The following is a 21,459-nucleotide window of genomic DNA, read 5'->3' on the forward strand; positions in this document are numbered from 1 at the left end:
CGGAATCCTGGATTAACGACATGGCCGGGTTCATCAAACTGGAGAGGGTCAAGTTTGCCCTGAGAGGTCGGCACAAGGGTTCTTCCGGCGGTGGCAGCCTTTTCTTGATTTCCTGGCGGAGTGTTAGAGGGTGGTCAATCTCAGCAGCAACCGGGGGGGGGGGGGGGGGGGGGGGTTTGGGATCTGTTAAGGGGGTTTGTTTGTGCGACTGTATGTTTGCTACTTTCTTTTTTGGTATTAATTTATTGTTTTGTATTGGGGGGGGGGGGGGGGGATTTCTTTCTGTTTTCTCTATGCCTTGTTTATTTTATTATTGGGAGAAAATTTGTTGTTGAAAAATTTGAATAAAATTTTTTTTTTTAAATGGGCTGAATGGCCTGCTCCAATGTCCCCAAGAACAATTTTAACTTAACTCATCTGCTAGGAAACTGATGGGATCGGGTGCAATGAAGGTTTCCCAGTCCACCTGATTTAATTAATGAAGAGCAATATTGGATTGGGGGAGGGTGTTGGTAGGAGTGTTACATAAAACCACTGTTCCACACGATCCCATGAGATCCCTGACTGAGGAACTATAAAATAATAGAACCACACAGAATTGAAGGCGGTCTCTCAGCCATTCTGTTATTCTCTCTCTCCCCTCATCCCACTCTTTTCCCACATGCCTGCATATTTTTTGCCCACAAATATTCATCCAATTCCTTTTTGAAGGCTACTGTTGTATCTGCAGAGGGCAGAGCTCCCCAAAGAGTGAGGCTCAAATTACCTATTTCCATTGATGTGTACTAAAACTCCAACGTAACTGAAACTATCTTTTTGAACGTGAGGACACAAAGGGTCTCTGGGACAGTATCAATATTTGGAAGGAGGCCATGGGATTGTGCTAATACATGCAGGGAGTTCCTGGCAGCATAGCCGTGGGGCCTTTTGGAATTTGCCAGACCACATAAATATTGAGGAACACCAGTTTGGAGAAGCATCAATAAATTTGATCAAGTGCGTTATTTTGTTAAGGTGTCATGCAAGTACCTAAAGACAAATGGTTTCCTAAAAAGGCCTTGATGATTTTCCAATACACCAGCATTCACTGCCTCTCATACTTTTTCTATATTAGACAGTGGGTTGTAGCCCTTGTATGAAATGTAAGGAATGGAGTTTCTGGTAAGGCAGTAAAAGGATTGCTTTTATCCAACTAGAAGGTATATTATAAATTTAGGCAAACGTTGTGTGCATTTTCCACACAGGTTGGGCAGAACATTATGGGTGGGATTCTCCATCCGCTCGCCAGGTTGAAGAATCCCCGGGAGACAGGGCGAATCCTGCCCCAACGCCGGCTGCCGTATTCTCCAGCGCCTGTTTCAGGGCGGGGTTCACGCCACGCCGGTCAGCAATTCTCCGGGCCACGATGGGCCGAGCGGCTGCCGGTTTCTGGCCAGTCCCGCCGGCGTGGATTAGACATGGTCCTACACGGAGGGACCCGGCAGGTATGTCAGCTGGGGCAGTCCTCGGGGGAGGGGGGGGGGATTCCACTCCCAGGGGGGCCCATCACGGTGGCCTGGTCCGCAATCAGGGCCCACCGATCTGCGGGCGGGCCAGTGCCATGGGGGCACTTCTTCCTTCCGCACCGGCCCCTGTAGGGCTCCACCATGGCCGGCACGGAGAAGACACCCTCCGGCATCCACCTAGCCCCAGGAAGTGCGGAGAATTCCGCTACTTCCGGTCGGCCCGACACCAGAGTGGTTCGCACCGTTTTTGACGCTGGCGTCGGGCCATCACGTCGATTGTGGAGAATCCCGCTGTACGCCTCCAATAGGTGCTCCAAGTGGATAAGGACCCCTGACATGAATGTGAGGCTTAAAAATGACCCATTAGAGAACATTCCTCAAGCCAATATCGATTTTAGTGCCTGACTCAATCGGTGTATCTGGGAAAAGTTAATCAGAATAATCCTGATATTCAAAGGGAAGGATTTTGCTCTATATGAGAGAGTCAATTTTGTTTTTTAATTTTAGAGTACCCAATTCAGTTTTTCCAATTAAGGGGCAATTTAGCGTGGCCAATCCACCTAGCCTGCACGTCTTTGGGTTTTGGGGTTGAAACCCACGCAGACTCAGGGAGAATGTGCAAACTCCACACGGACAGTGACCCAGAGCCGGGATCGAACCTTGAATCTCGGCACAGTGAGGCAGCAGTGCTAACCACTGTGCCACCGTGCTGCCCCCGAGAGAGTCAAATTAAAGCGAGAGCTCATTGTGGGCGTTGCAGGCCAGGATTTATGACTGGGCTCTTTCTACGGATCCAACCTTTCACCCTCAGTTAGAATGGGACTCATGTTGCTTGGAGCAATGGAGGTGGGAGCAGTGGAGATTTCTGCAGGCTTTCTTAGAAGAAGCCCAACGATGGGCCGACTGGGACTTGCGCCCTACCCTCACCAAACGCTCCCCAGTCGACCATAATCAGGGTACAGACACAATGTGATAGAGATATGGGGCCTAGCTACACACTGGCTGTTGCCTTTCCTCCATGACAACACTGACTACATTTCCAAAAGTGCTTACATGGCCGTAAAGCCTTGAGATCATCTTGTTTATTCTATCTATCTGCTGATTTGTGTAGCTGATTTTAATCAATGCTGGTGGCTACATTTTGGGATATTACGGCACTATGCTGAAACACGGGAGTACAGAACCCAACACCCTCCCAACCCTTAACACATCGCAAACATTTCACTTCAAAAGTACACACTGCTCTCTCAACTGGCATTCCTTTGGCTTTGTTTGACATAATACGCCTGCTGGAAGGCAGCTATACTGTTACAGTAACCAGCGCTATTGCAGAAGCAGCATCATCATCTAAGTGCTATGCCAAGTGGCGCAGGTGACAATGACTTTCCAATCTTTCAGATCGTAGCAACAGTGGACGACCTTATTGTTGGGAGTTCTGATTCCACCAACAGCTCGTGGAATGTCCACATTGAGCGGGGTGTTGACACCAGTGGTGCCAACCCAATTCACATTGTTGTCCTGGTAAAAAACTGCTTGCATTGACCACATCTGACAGGAAAAAGGAAACATGCAGTGGTTTCCCGTTGCCTTCCTCTTCCCAAGGAATCGTCCAGCTGGCACCAGTCAGCTGCTGTCTTCCCAGATCGTAGATCCTCCCCCTTCACTGCCGTAGAACCCCCCACACCCACCGGTCGTCGTCGCTCACAACCCCGAGGATGAGACTCTTCCAGGTACTGTCTGGGCTGGCAGGAGCTGGGTAGCGTAAAGGGACAAGGCCAACCACACCCTGGATGCCATTCAGGTACCCACAGCCGCCCTACTGAAATGGTGTTGGGGAAAAACACAGGGTTAACTTGTCAGCTTACGTGAGCCTTTAAACATTGAGAAAAGGAGAACAAAATGGCTGTGGTGATCATGTGGGAAGAATTCAATTGGATGAGATGGGGCAAAACTAAAATTAATTTCATAATCAAGAGATTCTTATCAACACAAGAGGAGATTTGTGTTTAAGATGCCAGAGTTGGAACTATTTTCTAATTGGTGGTGGTTCCTGAGAATTACATATTAACAACCAAAGGTCAAAACAAGAACTTCTAACTGTTGACTGAAAGTCCGTATAAGGAGACACCACTTGTGAAAACAATTTAAGGATGGCCCCTGGCTCAGACTATTTACACCAGAACACTAATACAACAAACACGTTGAAGGGTGAAGAGTTTCGCTGTGGGATTGAAAAGAAATATTGGACAGGGTGTGATTGATGGCTCAAATTCCCTGAGGCAACTTGCTTTTTGACGCCGGGGCAGGAGAAAGGCAGAAACTGTCAGCTGTTTTGAAAGGCACAGCACGAAGTCACCACCTTCAGGAGGAAACGGAGAAGGGAGCTTGTTTGGAAAAGTCAGGACACCGGAATCTTGTCCAGAGAAATATTGTCCACGGATTTGTCAATCCAGGGGGCAGACAATGTTAATGATTCAAAATCGACAGTCAGAAACCTACTGCACAGGAGGCAAGTCAACCTGACAGTCTTTGAAAGAGCATTTTTAAGAATATTTATATTGTACTCGCATATGATAAACTAGTAGAAACAAAGAAAACTCCACACGAGTTTCACAGGAATGGAGCTGAAGGAGAGATTAGATGCAATTTGCATTGCAGAGTAATAGACAATTCAAGATTGTTGTAGAAGTTGTAAATCTTTAAGCCAGCTGTATCTAGATTCCAAAAAGATCACTGATTACTTCATGAATACTCCTAGACTTAAACAACTCTTACCTGTGGACATCTTGGACCGCAAGATTTCAGTGTCCAACTGAAAATTCACAGAATCAGAGAATGAAACTGCACAGAAGCAGGCCATTCAGCCCATCTCATCTTTGAAAGAGCTATCCAGTTAATACCACTTCTCTGCTCTTTCCCCACAGCCCTGCAGAACTTTCCCACTCAAGAATTTAACCGTTGAAATTTAGATCAGACCAGTTGTGCTTTCGAAAATACGTTCTCAGGAATATTGCGATATTTACTTTGCTATCAGGCTTTTTCACAGTGGAAACTTAGGAAAATAAAGTACCGCTAGAGAGATTATTCTTTCCTTGATCTCATGATTTTTTGACCAATGCTGAACTACACGCAAGCTCTTAAGAGCAAAACCTTTTTTTTACTGCCTGTCATTTAGCTTAGTTCAATGGGGGTGAAGTGATTGGAACATTGCATCATACATACATACATACTTGGCCTTCGACACACATCAATCATCCCTACAGTCTCGTAAATATGCCAGTTACAAACTCAAATGGTAAACATCGGTAACCATTGATAAAGGCACGCCGCAAGCACTTGGCTAAGGTTGAGAAATGTTCTGCGATCTCTCCCTGGAGTATGCACCAGACGTGAGCATGGATATATTGAAGAGGTTCATGTGGTTTTCAATCACCAACTTCTCGCACACTTACAGTGCATCACTCAGAAATGGTGTTGCAGATGTAAATGTTGAAGAGCATCTGGTCCAACTTTATAAAGCTGGGACAATAATGGCACATTAAAAGCGCTCAGCGAAGTAAAGTGTAAAAAACCCAAAGCTTGGGGCTGAGGCAGAGATACGTCACGGATTTAATGTGCCATTTCATGTTCAACTTTTTGCATTTTTCTTATTTTTCCTGTCTTTTTTTTTTCTCCCTGTTAATACATCTTCCTTGCGCTCCGTTTATTTCTCTTTCTGTATCAAATTTACCCTATTTGTTTCTCTATCCTTAAATTCCATTGGTGAAGGAGATGTTGGTATCATCATTTCCAAAGTCCCAGACATCCTGGCGACTATCGTCAACTCACATTCCCAACAATTCCAAACACAAAAGTTCGAGCTAGTGGCAAATATCCAGCTCATGGAGCACATTATGAATTTGCTTAAAAATTAATGATTGCACCGAAGTGAAGGTTGTCAGTGCTATTAGGAAGCGTTTGCTAGGTATTGTTAGCGTTAAGCTGTCTTAAGTTAGGTATCGAGACTGAGTTGATGCAGAATGCATGCCATGTTTTACAGACCAATTGCATGTTTCCAATATTAATGTCCTCTGTTTGTTATATAAAATGGCTGACTGGCTACCTCATTTCAGTGCCCGATACTAAGGGGTACCTTCACACATGCTTGTGCAGGCTGACCACATGAAACTAGCTGAATTATTTTTTAATTCGATCATGGGATGTGGGTGTCGCTGGCTGAGCTTTGGACTGAGCTGGGCCATTTCAGAGACAGTGAAGAGTTAACCACACTGTTGTGGATCTGGAGACACATGTAGGCCAGACCAGGTCTGCAAGGCAGATTTCCCTCCCTCAAGGATGTCAGTGAACCAGGGCCGGGATTCTCCGACACCCCCCCCCCCCCCCCCCCCGCTGGGACATCGGCCGCCCTATTCCCCAGCGCTGTTTTTCGGATGGCAACAGGATTCCTGCCATGCTGGTCAGGGTCAGCACCTCCCCTTTTCTTACACACTTGCCCAGAGCCCCAAGTGCCCCTTTCAGGTGAGACAGCAATTTACCTGAACTTCCTCCAGTCTGGTCTATACCATTGTATTTGCTGCTCATAGTGTGACATCCTTAACACCGTGGAATCTAAACTAGATTAGGTGACCAGGTTGATGAACACTTTTGCTCCGAGCAGAAGGGTCACCTGAGGACTTCTGCTCATATTGATTCTCAGTCTCACTCTCCTTCCGTGCTCTGGGCTTTGATTTGCTGCAAGATTTCAACAAAGCTTAAAGGAATCTGGAGGAAGAGCCATGTGTCTCTCTGAGGTGAAGTGGGCTGTCTTTCATGGAATGCGGGCATTGCTGGCGTCAGCCAGAATTTATTACATACCCCTAATTGCCCACAAGGGGGATTTAAGAGTCAACCACATTGCTGTGGATCTGGAGTCACATTTAGGCCAGACCAGGTAAGTATGGCAGATTTCCTTACCTAAAGGACATCAGTGAACCGGGTGGATCTTTACAACAATCGACAATGGTTTCAATTCAAGTTTTATCATCTACCATGGTGGGATTTGAACCTGGAGCATTACCCTGGGTCTCTGGAATACTAGTCCAGTGACAATACCACTACGCCACTTGGATAGCAGTGGACGCCATTGGAAGAACATTTACTTTCCTTAGACTCCTGGATCTCTGGATCTTGTTCTAATTTGCCATATTTTCCTGTATCTCATTCCTCCAGCATATCTCCCTACCTCTCAGCTACTCGTACACGCTCTATGTTTCCCCAGTATCTTTGATTTCCTTTGCTGTGTCTCCTACTGTCTTCAGCTTATATAACTCCAGCTGTTTGACCGTTTTGTGGCTTGAGTACAGGTGTGTGTGTGTGCACTTGCGCACCTGCACGTGTATGCATGCGTACATGTGTCAGTGAATGAGTACATGTGTGTCCATGCATGCATATCTGTGTGCCTATGCGTTCATACCTGTGTGCCCATGCATGTGCCTCGGAGTGTCTGTGCATATATATCCATGCTTGTGTCCCCTGCATGCATGCGCCCATGCATGTTTCCATGTGTGCCTGTGTGTATGAGTGTGAGAATCTGAGTGTGTGTGCATGTGTCTGCACGTATGTGACTTGTGTGCGTGTGTATGTGTCTGTGCTGATAAGTCCCAATGAAGCAGACATCAAAGTCATGACAAGGGTTGGAATTTTCTGGCCCCGCCTACTGGCAGGATGTACCACTCCCGCGAAAGTCAAAGGGTATTTCATTGGCTCGCTTCAGCTACCGCAGGGTAATCCGCCAGGGTGAATGTAAAAAGGGGCTATAACAAGTGAAAAACACACTGTTATTGTTACTCTGCTTGAGGATGAGTAAAACAATGAGTGCTGGTCTGAACTGATATTGCAAACCTTAAAATGGAACTCCTGTTCAGACCCGAACCCAGTCATTTCCGAAGTTTTACTGGTTTTTCCTTCTGGGAGATTGAACCTGAAGCCTTGATCTTTGACCTTTCACCCTGTGGAAGATGGAGGCTACCCCTGAAGGCACAGCTGAGAAAGCAAACTTACAACACGGTGACCCATAAATCCTTACACCCCAAGACACATTGCACTTGTGCCCTATACTTCAATGGCTCAATAATTAATTTAAGCCAGCCCACTATGCTTCCTGTTGGATTTGCTCTTGGCAAAAGTCACGCGGTGAAGCCTGGAGTCCTTCCAAAATGGAATAAAGCATTAGAAGCCCAGATTGGCAATTGCTGCAAATCCATTTTAATGATCCTTTAGCTACCAGTAAGCCCCGCAATCCACAATTTGACTGACATTCAATCATGGCTTAAGAACTGTGAGCAATTGTGGCCTCCTCGTCACATTGTCCAAAAAATAAAATTACTGGGGAGCTTACAAATTACAATAGCATTTTTCCCAACCCCATTGTACTGACCTGAAAGGATTAGATTTTCTCAAACGAGAGGCTATTCAGCAACCAATGGATGTTGTTCAGACTGTTTCGGATGCTATTGTGGACATTTTACCCACTTTGTTACGTGGCCACAATTCTGGGGTTTTGTCTCACTTATCCAGCTTCATCAATTGTCTGCTACAACAATGCTCCAGGGTGCTCTACCTTTGCAGGTGCAAATCTCAAAGAACTGCACGGCATTCCTGAGTTGTCCTTGCCCCAACAGAACCTGGGTGATGGTATGAAAAAGCTCTCCCTGTCTTTGGGTGGAAGCTGGAGGCTTTCTACGTGAACCGAGCATGGACAGGCACCAGACTCACGGCAGATGTATGCCAAGGGAAGCTGGCACAAACACATGGGAGGGTGGCTGGCGAAGGAAAGGGAACATAATCATGCTGATTCTGCATGAGATTCGTCCGAGATGCAGAATCAGCCACACTGTTGACAGTGCTGATCAGTGCTGGCATCAATCTGTGCCAGGCAAACACCTGACCTAGGGGCTCTCAATGCTGGCACTGGGCACCAAAGATGAAGACTTGCCCAATTTTCACTGTCTCGTGTTTGAAGTGACATCTCTCACCCACAGCCAGGTTATTTAACCAGTTGCCTCTATGACCAAGAAACCCTGCAGTCCTGCCAGTGCTTTCTGACAACACTGGCCCCCACTATTTGAACGATCAGTCCTTGGAGCATAGAGCAGCCAATACACCTTTCACATCAGGTAAACAAGATATTTTTGAGGTGGGTGATATCCCCTTGAAACTGATTCTCTTCTTTCTACTTTGCCACTCACCGGATGCTCCGCACTAACAATGGCTAAAAAAAAAATGGCACTTTGTCAATACTATCATCAAACTGGCACTTTGGGCTGGGGTGGCAAGAGACCACCTCTAAATTCTAATGTCCGACCCCCCTCCCCCCAACCCCAATCGCCCCTCACCTCACCATCTCCCCAATGAGATCAGTAATGTGCTGTACGAGGGGGCCATGGGGTACAACAGTCCTGTGACCCTCGATGCGCCAAACCCACATGAATGCTGGAAGTCATTCCGTTTCCCCAATTAAACTAAATTAAGTTGAAATGAAAGGTTAAATTGTTAAACTTGCCAGTCGCGTAAGCTGTTTGTGTATTTTCTCCTTAATTGCCTTCGTTGCTTGAACTTAGGAACAGCTTGTGAGTGGTGTCATGAGGTGTTTTTTTGCAGCCTGTGACAGCTGATGCATCAAGTGGTTATGCCGGTAATGCCTGCCAAATGTGAATGCGGTGCATCGATAGTTTTAAAAGTACAGTAACATACTTGCACTTACACGGCCAGTTTCTGTTTGATTGGAGTTCACAGAACTGATGACCAAACTGCGGATCTATATAACACTGGCTCACTGCAATCTCTTACTGAGTTTGTATTTTTCTTTTGATGGAAGGCAGGAACAGGGCCCCTGGAATTCCACTATTCCTTAACCCTTGCCCGAAGAGGCATTCCATGTTTCCAAGGGAAACAGACCGCTGAGTTTATATCGGTCTGAAAACATCTCCAACTCCAAAAAGAGGGGGGGGGACAAAGACTTGGCATTTTGCAGATACCAGGGAGGCCAATGAAGGATTGGGTTGATGTTCTGTCACACAGCGGGGGAGGGGACTTGCTCTTTGCAAACTGGAAAAAAGGCAGGTCAAGGGAGTTAATGTGTAAAATCAGCCAGCATCCAACTGCAGGTCAGAACAGACTCCGAGGGACAGAATGGCCTGTTCCAGTTCCTAGGTTCCAGTGCCACTTGCAGGAAACGGACTAGGAAAGAAGGCAGGCTGCGGAGAGGAATGGCTAAATGACAACACTTGCACTTCAAACACAATGAATTGTCCCAAAGCGCTGCACATCACCATACAATACTTGACACTGAGCCACATGAGGACATATATGGAGAAATTACGAAATAATAATAATCTATTATTGTCACAAGTAGGCTTACGTTAACACTGCAATGAAGTTACTGTGAAAATCCTCTCGTCGCCACACTCCGGCGCCTGTTCGGGTACACAGAGGGAGAATTCAGAATGTCCAATTCACCTAACAAGCATGTCTCTCGGGACTTGTGACAGGAAACCGGAGCATCCGGAGGAAACTCACGCAGGCACGGGGAGAACGTGCAGACTCAGTGACCCAAGCCGGGAATCGAACCTGGTGCTGTGAAGCAACAGTGCTAACCACTATGCCACCGTACCTGATCAAACAGGTAGGTTTTAAGGAGCACATTAAAGGTAGAGAGAGAGAGATGGAGAGGTATAGAGGAGGGAATACCAGACCTTGATGCCTAGGCAGTTGAAGACGGATGAAGGGCTGCCAATAGTATAGCGATGCAAATCGGAAATGCTCAAGGCAGAATTCGAGACGTACAGAGATCTTAGGTAGGCTGTAGAAATGGAGGACGTACAGAGATCTTAGGGAGATTGTCGAGTAAACAAGGATGATATTCTTAAAGCAATCAGATTATTTAAACTAACCGGCCAGCTTAAAATTGGAGGACATAAGTACAAAATTTACAAGCCAACCTGCAGCAGGATTTGAAGTGAAATGCATCCTCCTTCAATATGGACAAAAGGAAATATTGATTGATGCAACTTATGGTCCTTATGATGCATGTTTCTGGATGTATCCTGCTCTATCTCTCCAACTAGGCTGCCCCAGATACTACCAAAGTAATTGCCAATGGCCCTCGTCTAGTACATGAACCAGGGTCCGTGAAAATGGTTGCTTTCTCCTCCTGGAATTATTTTGGAGAGGAGCCATTTGGCCCACTGTGTCTCCTACCATCACTCTGGTGGCTGCTGATCTCCTCTGCACACTCTTCTCACCTTATTCTTGGGCTGCTTTAAGATCAACATCGCCATTTATTCAAATTGCCATGGAGATGACAAGGTTTCTCCTTATTCCCAGAGCCTCCATAAAGAGTCACACACAAGAGCCCCTTTAGAGATTTCCCGTGCTGCTGAAGCCTTGCAGAATGCTTCAAGAAAGAGGTAATTCTCTTGTGATTTTGCAGATATTCCATCCCGTTCAATACCTACGTTCCACACACGCTCCGAAACAAATCAAACTCTAAAAATAACATTAAATTCAAAGAGGACAAATAGAGAATGAAAAAAGGATGAAGGGGATGGTCAAAGATATGGGTAAAGTGAAAATTAAAAGGAGTATTTCAAAATGTGTCTATGCTTTTGAAAGATCCACCACACATGTAACTTTCCTTTAGACACCAAACAGGCCACAAAGCACAATTCCATCCTTAACGGATTCCTCTGGGGCATTTGTCTAAGAACACACGGGATCAGCCGAAAAGGCAGGTCTGAAGAACACTTAATGAAATGAAAATTACTTATTGTCACGAGTAGGCTTCAATGAAGTTACTGTGAAAAGCCCCTAGTCGCCACATTCCGGCGCCTGAAGGCATCCCAGATAAACTGTGTCCCATCAGATTTCCTGGTGACAAGTGACCCGTGCGGGTGGGATTAGCCCACTGCCAGGAAAATAGGCCTTAACCATTTCTCCTGCTGACCAAGTGCAATTCTGTTCATCCTTCCATGTCCTTACCCCTCTCTAATCTCCTCCAGCCCCACATCCCTCCAAGACATCTGTCTTCCTCCAATTCTGTCGTCTTGTATATCCATGGTCTTCATCGCTCCATTATTGGTGGCCATACCGCTGCCTAGGACCCAACCTCTATAATTACCTCTCTTAAGTTTATTTGTCTGTCTACCTCTCTCTCCACCTTTGGACATTCCTCAAGACCTACCTCTTTGAGCAAGGTTCTGGTTATCTGCTGTAGTGTCCCCTTATGTGACTCGGAGTCCAGCTTTGCTTGATAATGTTCCTATGAAGCATTCAGTGATGCTCTACAATGTCAAACGCGCAATCTGAATGCAAGTTGTTGTTATTTCTCAATCTATTGTTAATTGTTTCATTCCCAATATACAGACGCTTATCCGTTGCTTACAATTGGCTCTGTGCTACATGGAACATTCTTGTCAGCAAGATCTGTTGTGTCCAGACCCAAGATAAAGGTTTGATTGTTTGTCCGCAGGTTTCCACAGTGCAGTCTTTGTCACATCTCAAGCAATCTTGAATACCCAGTGATCCTGGCGATGGTGACCCCCAGATTCTTTCCCTTGTCCAATTTTGGGCAACAGTTAGCATTCCCTCCAGTGTAACCACTGGAATGACGCAAACCATCGCGTTCAGCTCCTGCCACAGACCTCGCTGATTCCTGCAGCCCTCCCGCACGGGGAAAGTTGAAAGTCTGCGATCTGACTATTCTACATCATCTGGAGCCAAGTTTAAAATTCTACACCTAGCTGATCACCAAGATAGTTTACTGCCGCCCAACATTACTGATCTGTCCACTTTGAGTTTCAAGCATTATTTCTCATTTCCATGGGCACCGTTTACATTCTCACAAACTCCACTATTATGAGATGCAGTTACTCAGTATTGGTGCTGAGTCTTTTTTCAGGGTTTCCTTCTTTAGATAGATAAGACAGCACACAGCCTGTTCCACACACGTTTGCTAGCTGTTCCAATCAACCTCTAACTGTTTTCCCACTTCCAGGAATACCTGAGCCTGCTGTTGTTCATACCCAGACCACGGAGGAGCCATAATGTAAAGTAATATTGTACAGGGAGGGGTGATTTCCTTGGAAATTTCGCCCCCAATGGTTTTTTACAGGCAACCTTTGACACGGCGTGTTCATTTGCTCACCCGTGTACTTTGAACCCTGGCCTGTACTTCTGCCCATGAACACTTGCAATGTCTCTCCGTCCCACTGTGTGACTTTTTAAACGCCTTTTCTCATTCCGTGGCTTTCCATATCCTTACCTCTGCCATTTTGCAACCAGGATTCATCCTTCATTTGCCTTATCTGCATCTTTTCTTTTGTCCCGTTATGGGTTGATAGAACCTCCACACTTCATCCGAATGGACTCTGAAATTCTCCACCTAAAACTCCAGTCTTCGCTGCAACTCCTCACAAACTTCAACACCGCAAACATTTCCCTCCCCTAATTACTCCCCACGCCCATCCTCCTGCCATACAAAGTCTCCCCAGGTATGTTGGGTTTCTTGCTACGTGTGAAGGCCAACATTTTACACCAACCTTATTACATGGCAGCAATTTTTTGTTCTCTTACAATTCCCTCCCTGAACCTCACTCTCTCCCCCTTCGATTTGTTCCTTAAAAGCTACCTGTCTGACCCAGCCTTTGGTCACCTATTTCATTGATAATATCCCATGTGAATCGGTGGTAGATTTTGCTGGGAAATGTTCCTGTGAAACACCACTTTATGGCTTCAGAGGTGCAATATAAATGAAGGTCAGGTTGTTGTACCAAAGTGCCGTCGGCTGTGTTATTGATTTTGTTTTTACACTGTGGAAAACCACTGCCCGCACACAAGATGTGGACAAAATACCACCTGAATCTCAGACTAGCCCGGATAAGGAATAGCAGCAGTCTATCAGGAAACAAGACTCAATTATACTAAAGCGGGATGGCATGTGGCACAGTGGTTAGCACTGCTGTCTATGGCACTGAGGACCCGGGTTCAAATCCTGACCCTGGGTCACTGTTCATGCGGAGTTTGCACATTCTCCCCGTAATTGCGTGGGTTTCACCCCCACAACACAAAGATGTGCAGAGTAGGTGGATTGGCCACACTAAATTGCCCCTTAATAAGAAAAAAAATAAATAATTGGGTACTCTAAATTTTAAAAAAAAAATTGTGGTTTAGCTCACAAAGCTAAATCGCTGGCTTTTAAAGCAGACCAAGCAGGCCAGCAGCACGGTTCGATTCCCGTACCAGCCTCCCCGGACAGGCGCCGGAATGTGGCGACTAGGGGCTTTTCACAGTAACTTCATTGAAGCCTACTCGTGACAATAAGCGATTTTCATTTCATTTCATAAAGCATCATTGTGCTGGCAGAACCAAGCCGAAACAGGCTCAGTTAACCACCTTTATTTAATATATTTCCCCATCACATTCAATATCATTAGCATACCACCGAGCTTTCTCACATTCAATTCCACTCATAGAAAGCTCTATGAAGTTGTGGGCAGCACGGTAGCATAGTGGTTAGCACTATGGCTTCACAATGCCAGGGTCCCAGGATCGATTCCCGCCTTGGGTCACTGCCTATGCGGAGTCTGCAAGTTCTCCCCGTATCTGCGTGGGTTTCCTCCGGGTACTCCGGCTTCCTCCCACAAGTCTCGAAAGACGTGCTTATTTGGTGAATTAGACATTCTGAATTCTCCCTGTGTACCCGAACAGGTGCCGGAGTGTGGCGACTAGGGGATTTTCACAGTAACTTCATTGCAGTGTTAATGTGAGCCTACTTGAGACAATAAAAGATTTTTTTTTAAAGTTGTTGTGCTATGCTTTTTCACTATTGATAGCACATTGATACAACAATGTCCTTCACATCGATCGCTTGGTCTATCAGTCCTGTGCCTCCTCGTGCCTATCCCTACACAGGCCCCAGTATCAACACAGTGAATGGTGGTGGGGGGTGACGCTGGTGAAAGTGAGAAAAGGAAAATTATTCTGAACACAACAGATCACAGCTGCCCAGGAATAGCTGATTTCCTCGCACTCTCCATCAATCAGCCCTACTTTTCATAGGGGAAAGGGAAGATACTTTATAGTCTGTGGCACAGTGGTTAGCACTGCTGCATCAGGGTGCCGAGGACCCGGGTTTGATCCCGGCCCCGGGCCACTGTCCATGTGGAGTTTACACATTCTCCCCGTGTCTGCGTGGGTCTCACCCCCACAACCCAAAGATGTGCAGGGCAGGCAGATTGGCCATGCTAAATTGCCCCTTAATTGGAACAAAATAATTGGGTACTCTAAATTAATTGGAAAAAAAAACTTTATAGTGTGTGATTTCCTCTTACTTTTCTGGCTTTATAGATGGCACGGTGGCACAGAAGTTAGCACTGCTTCCTCACAGCCCCAGAGACCCAGGTTCAATTCTCACAAGTGGTGCACAGTGGGTAGCACTGTTGCTTCACAGCTCCAGGGTGCCAGGTTCGAATCCCAACTTGGGTCACTGTCTGTGTGGAGTCTGCACATCCTCCCCGTGTCTGCGTGGGTTTCCTTCCGCAGTCCAAAGATGTGGTTAGGTGGACTGGCCATGATAAGTTGCCCCTTAGTGTCCATGGATGTGAGAGTTAAGCGAGGTTACGGGGTTCCAGGGATAGGGCATGAGCCAGGTTAGGGTGCTCTTTCAGAGAGCCGGAACATATTCGATGGGCCGAATGGCCTCCTTCTGCAATGTAGTAATTCTATGAGTCACAAAGTTAGAATGCAGGTACAGCAAGTGATTAAGGTGACAAATGGCGTTCATGGCAAGGGGAATGGAATATAAAATTAAGGATGTTTTATTGCAGCTGTTGACAAGACCACATCTGGAATACTGTGGACAGTTGTGGGTTTCTTTATTTAAGAAAGGACAGAAATGTGTTAGAAGCAGTTCAGAGAAAGTACTTTCAACTGATTCCTGGGATTGTGGGCGGGCTGTCTCATGAGGTAAAGAATAAAGGCTGGGCCTGTAGCGATTGGAATTTAGAAGAATGAGAGGTGATCTCATTGAGCCACAAGATCCTGAGGGGACTCGATAGGGTGGATGTTGAAAGGATGTTAGCCCGCGTGGGGGAGACTGCAAATAGGAGACACCAACTTGTGAAGGTCTGTGTTCAAAGTTTTCTTTTGATATCCCACACGCAGAGAGGGGTATCGCTCCCTCGGCCCACTCCCACACCGCCATCTGGGGCACATTATGGGACATCTAGGAATAATCACGCATCGATCAGGAAAACCGCTGATCTTCTGCAACACGGAGGCTCAGGAAATAAAGGAACGGAAATTCTGTGCATGATCTCAACTTTCAGTAGAATAGAGTTTGATTTGTGTTAAAGCGAGTGGCCGGGCTAATTTCAGACTGGCAGTTTAGATTGAGTCACTTGAGTCCTTAACCAAGTCTTTCTTCGATGAACGGGTTGATCAGAAAATCTAATCAATGTCCTCATCTGTCAGACCTCACAAGGGCGAGGATGAGCCGACTCTTTGAGGGGGTAGAAGATGTGTGTGAACGTTGAGGCGGGGGGGGCCGCAAACCACGTTCATATGTTTTGGTCCTGTCCAAAGCTGGACGATTACTGGAAGGAGGTTTTTAGGGTAATTTCTAAAGTGGTGCAGGTGAAACTGGGGTTGGAAACGGACACGGAGACAGATGCTGTAGCTTACGCCTTGTTGATCGCCCAAAGGCGGATCCTGATGGGGTGGAGAGTCTGTGCCCTGGTGTGGCGGGGGGACCTGCTGGAATTCTTGACTCTTGTGAAGGTCAAATTTGAACTGAGGAGAAGGATGGAGGGGTTCTACAATTCATGGACGTTATTCATTGTGCACTTTCAAGAATTGGATGCATCGAACATTGGGGGGGGGGGGGGGGGGGTTTGGGGGGGGGGGGGGGGGGGGTTGCTGTGTATGGTGACTATGGGTGATTTCTGATTCCATCTTTATTTGATGTTTGTGTTGACATATGGGTTGTTGTTTGGGGGTTGGTGGGAGGATGGGATTGTTGTTGTTGATAAGGGGATTGACATTGTATTTGTTGCCGTTGATTGTTTGTTGGTGGGTGTAAACTTTGAAGAAAATGTGAAAAAGGAGAATAAAGATATTTAAAAACAAAAAATGTCCTGGTCTGCCTCCCTCAAACTGAGGCAACGTCGAAAATCCTGGCGTTTACTTTGCTGGAGTAGACATTTCAAGTCCTCATCCGTGAGGTGTATCGCCCACTGCAAGGACCTAAAAGAATACCGGCTGGGCACTGCCCCCAGAATATTCCTCCCGTTGAAATCAGTGAATAAATGATTGTGGACAACACTTTGACAGTTTTGTTAATGGGTAATCTGTGACATCACAAGTGAAGATGCGGAAAATCCATCCCGCTATCTATCCCGTTTGCGAGGAAGATTCAATATCGTCAAAACATTTGATTCTTCAACCACGGAAAATTAGCTCCTGTTCAAGTCCCAAGTTCTGAAATTCACACCCTGAGCCCCTCCAATTCTCTCCTCTAATAAAATGATCCTTAAAAACTACTTAAATAACCTAACCAATGGCCACTTGTAATATCTCGTTATATTTACATCTGTGAATATTTTTACTATGTTAAAGAGTTGCTGTTTTTCAAAATTACTTCACAGTGAAGATCCCCATGTGTACACGAGGACAATCTCATTATAAGGTTGAGTACAGCAGCATTTTTGTTAGAAACCTCTTGGAAATCTTCTCCCCAGACTCAATTTCTTGCCATGTGACGTGATGCTTCAGAGGATAATTAACAAAAAAAATCCCTTGTAGATTATATTTGGATGCTGTGTGTGTCATGGATAATTAGATTTTAAAATTTGCCATATATTTCTGTACCACCAGGTGTCTCTCACACTTATTAAATGTGTTATCAAGAAGTATCTGATTGAAAACCCACCCTGAAACAGTTACATATGTGCCCGGCTTGTGAACGGGCACTTGCGCTTTGCTTGACTTATTAATACGTTGTCAGGATCGGACAGCGAACCCGACTGTTGCTTTGGTTTGAGGGGGTTTGCTGGGTTTTGTTGCGAAAGATAGCTGCTTCCTCGGCATCTCACTCTGCCTTACATCACCTCAACCAAGATGGCCAGTCACCTGGTCTCAGGTCTCTGCCAATGCATTCCGGAACCTGGGCCAGACTAACTAGAGTAACTCGCCACCTTCCACGTACCTTTGTACCACTGGGCTGGTTTGGCTAAATAGCTGGCTTTTAAAGCAGACCAAGCAGGCCAAGCAGCGCGGGTTCAATTCCCGGACCAGCCTCCCCTAAACAGGCGCCGGAATGTGGCGACTAGGGGCTTTTCACAGTAATTTCATCTGAAGCCTACTTGTGACAATAAGCGATTTTCATTTCATTTCATTTCTTTCTCCCTCCCGCACGAAGACATGCCTGATATGGCGAGGTCAAGGACCCAGCATTTTGAAGATTGTACAGCAGATGGAGCGGCGTTGCAACAGTCAGGAGTAGCAATGACTTGAATGGTGGCAATGGCGATACCCCTTGATCTCCCATTCCTTTGAAAAATCTATTAAACTTTTTCCACACTATCTGCACCCTTCAACATCAGCTGTCAGCTGTGAGCATCACTTTGGCCTCCGCGTCAGGAGGTTGTCCATTCAAGACCCGACAGAGATTTGAGCATGCTTTTCTTTGTTCTTTCAGAAGGTTTGTTTTTTAGTTCGGGAATCATGTCCGGTGCAGGCTTGGAGGGCTGAAGGGCCTGTTCCTGTGCTGTACTTTCCTTTGTTCTCTTTGTTCTTCTAGACCGACACCCCAGTGGAGGACTGAGGGGGTGCTGCCCTGTCAGAAGTGCCATCTTTCAAATGGGACATTAAACTGAGGAGCCACCTACCCTCTCTGGTAGAAATAACAGATCCCTCGGCATTATTTGAAGCCAGCGGAACAGTGTCCGGGCTCATTTTCGTTCCTCAATTAACATCATTAAAAACCGATACGATCGGGTGTCTCAGTGTCGCATTTAGGAGTTACCATCAGCTGTCACATTGCCGATGTTGTCACAGTGACTACGCCTCAAAGTACTTGACTGGCTGTAAAGCACTCTGGGACATCCTGAGGTTGTGACGGGCGCTATTCAAATGCAAGTTCTTTCTTTTTGTTTTAATTCCGTTGCCTGTTGGGCTGCAACAACCCGCCTATCTGTAACTTTCTCAAAACTACTCTCCTGCAGATTGTGCCCCCTCGACTGCGAAAATAATCTGAGCGAGCAAGGGGAAGGGAGTTCATGGACCCAGCCAGTGTTAACGCCCTGTGAGGGAGGGCGGGATGCCAAGGAATCTGCCAACTGTTTTACTGCTCTCTAATGGCAATGAAGAGCTGTACGCGGAGACGGGCGGTACCTGCTTGTGGGGGTAAACATTGATGTGGCACTTGATGCATTCTTGGCCCATGTTGGCCCAGGAGTTGCCGCTCATCCATTTCCTTTTACACTTGGGACACTTGTATTCACCGAAGCAGCGTTTTTTCCCCTGGTAAGGGGTCAGGCCTTCTCCTTTGGGGCGCGCCTGCCAAATAAACAGACACAAACGTATATGTTAAAAAGGCAATGTCTGTCAGGCTAGGACTCTGTAACACATGAAAGCGAATGTGTTTCACAGTATTTTCCCTCCACAGTTTCTATTTAAATCACCAAGTAGAACTTTATTAATGGTCTGCCTGATGATTTTATTTGAATATAAAGATTTATTTGCAACATGCCACATGAGGAAAAACTCGAACAAAGAAATGGTTCACGACTAATATGTTCAGACATGAAAGTGTCACATATTCAAAGTCTGTGTCAAACTTGTCCAAATACCAGGAAAGTGCATAAATCGCAACTGAACAGATAGTTCGCCCACCCGCAGGATCTCAATCGAAAGAAAATAAATGCTTGTTTGCTTCTTCTGACATTGGTATCACGTCCTCTGTCCAAGCGGATGGGAGTCAGGAATACCTAAGGAACCACCAACCTACAACCCAACTTTCCTGTGAAAAGCAATTGGCATCTACTGCACTGCAGGTTATATCTCCCGAACACCAAGTACAAGACTTGGGACTTTACCTCAGGAGCAGAATAATACATTGTCTGCTACGAGCTATTGTAAAGCAGTGGCAACCTTCCAATTTACAGTGAGCAACGTGGCGAAGATCGACTCGTTACACTTAAAGTGCCCAATTCTTTTTTTTTCCAATGAAGAGTCAATTTAGCATGGCAAATTCACCTACCCCGCACATCTTTGAGTTGTGTAACACTTTTCAAAATATAAAATAGATTTTAGTAAGTAAGTAAAGTCACCATAGTCCCCGATGACCATTTCCACTTTGAAGGGGGAGAGCTGACTGGTGGTGATTTAAGGGTCACCACACCTCAGGTGAGGGGCAAGGTTGAGAAGGCGGAGCCTTCATTAGTGACCTCAGCTGATGCGGGGATTGAACCCACGCTGCTGACCTCGCTCTGCATCATTTGAGTGTGGATCCTAAGACGGTTATTAGTGCCTGCAAATAGTGAAGGAATAGGAGGCCCTGTACAGTACAACAAGAGGGAATTGTAAAATAGTTTGCAAATGTACAGCAGACTCTCCACGTCAAAGGCAGAACTTCATTGGCTGCAGAGCATTTTGAAATGCCCCAAGGTTGTGCAGGGTGCTCTCTGAATGCAAGTCATTCTTTTCTTCAAGGGTATTTATATAACGGTAGCACAGTGATTAGCACTGTTGTTTCACAGCGCCAGGGTCCTGCGTTCAATTCCCGGCTTCGAACACTATCTATGCTGTGTCTGCACATTCTCCCCGTGTCTGCGTGGGTTTCCTCCGGGTGCTCCGCTTTCCTCCCAAAAGACGTGCTTGTTAGCTGAAGTGGACACTCTGAATTCTCCCTCTGGTGAACAGGTGCTGGAATGTGGCGACTGGGGGATTTTCCAGTAACTTTATTGCAGCCTCCAGCCTCCCCGAACAGGCGCCGGAATGTGGCGACTAGGGGCTTTTCACAGTAACTTCATTGAAGACTACTCGTGACAATAAGCGATTTTCATTTCATTTAATATAAGCCTACTTGTGACACTAACAAAGATTATTATTATATGCCTGTGAGACAAAACGACCCAAGGTGCTTCCGGAGCCTTATGAAACCTAATCATCTTTATTAGTGTCACAAATAGGCTTACATTAACACTGCAATGAAGTTACTGTGAAAAGCCCCTAGTCGCCACATTCCGGGGCCTGCTCGGGTACACAAAGGGAGAATTCAGAACATATTATGACACTGAGTAATGTAAGGAGAAAAATAAAAGAATTGTGGGATCTTAAAATAAAGCGACGGAGTACAATGAATTATCTACTTCATGGCACGACGCCCCACCCCAGCACTTGAACAGATAAACGGATGCTTTGGTGGGGTGTAGAGGGAGTGTCGCACCATTGCAGCTGTTGTGCTTGGATTAAATGTTTAACTAAACGCCACCACTTAAATTGTTTCTGAAGACATAAAAGAATCTATTAGCGCAAAGCAGAGAAGAGCAGGCTGTCCTCCCAGCAGGTCTGCTCAGTATTCCCGTCTCAACCAACCCCAATGCAAATAGATTAACCAGTCAACTATCTCATCGTTGGTTGCAGGCGATAATCTTGACCATTCTTTACATTTAACAAGAACAAGCAAATATTGGCAATCACTGTGGATGGAAGTCAGAAATGTTGGTGTTGCAATTTATACCGTCTACCATAAACTCTCCTCTAAAGGCCATCTGAACGGGACAGTTATTCATGGCTCCTTGTTGTGGACATGTCGTCTACAATCCTTCCCTTGCCGGGATTTCATGACACTCATAATAGCCGATCACAGCTAATTCGAAACAATTATTTTTAGAGAACATGGGGCTGTTTGCATGTG

At 46.0% G+C, this 21,459-nt stretch overlaps 1 protein-coding gene across 1 annotated transcript in view; it reads right to left on the bottom strand.

The window, feature by feature from the left end:
• Positions 1–21,459, bottom strand: part of zcchc24 (zinc finger, CCHC domain containing 24) — a 186,256-nt gene that overhangs the window by 21,842 nt on the left and 142,955 nt on the right. The window contains exon 3 of the mRNA XM_038783083.1: positions 18,933–19,097. Coding sequence (XP_038639011.1) covers positions 18,933–19,097 — 165 coding nt within the window. The remainder of the gene's footprint in view (positions 1–18,932; positions 19,098–21,459) is intronic.

Source organism: Scyliorhinus canicula, chromosome 22 (assembly GCF_902713615.1).
Source record: "Scyliorhinus canicula chromosome 22, sScyCan1.1, whole genome shotgun sequence".
NCBI classification, from domain to species: domain Eukaryota; kingdom Metazoa; phylum Chordata; class Chondrichthyes; order Carcharhiniformes; family Scyliorhinidae; genus Scyliorhinus; species Scyliorhinus canicula.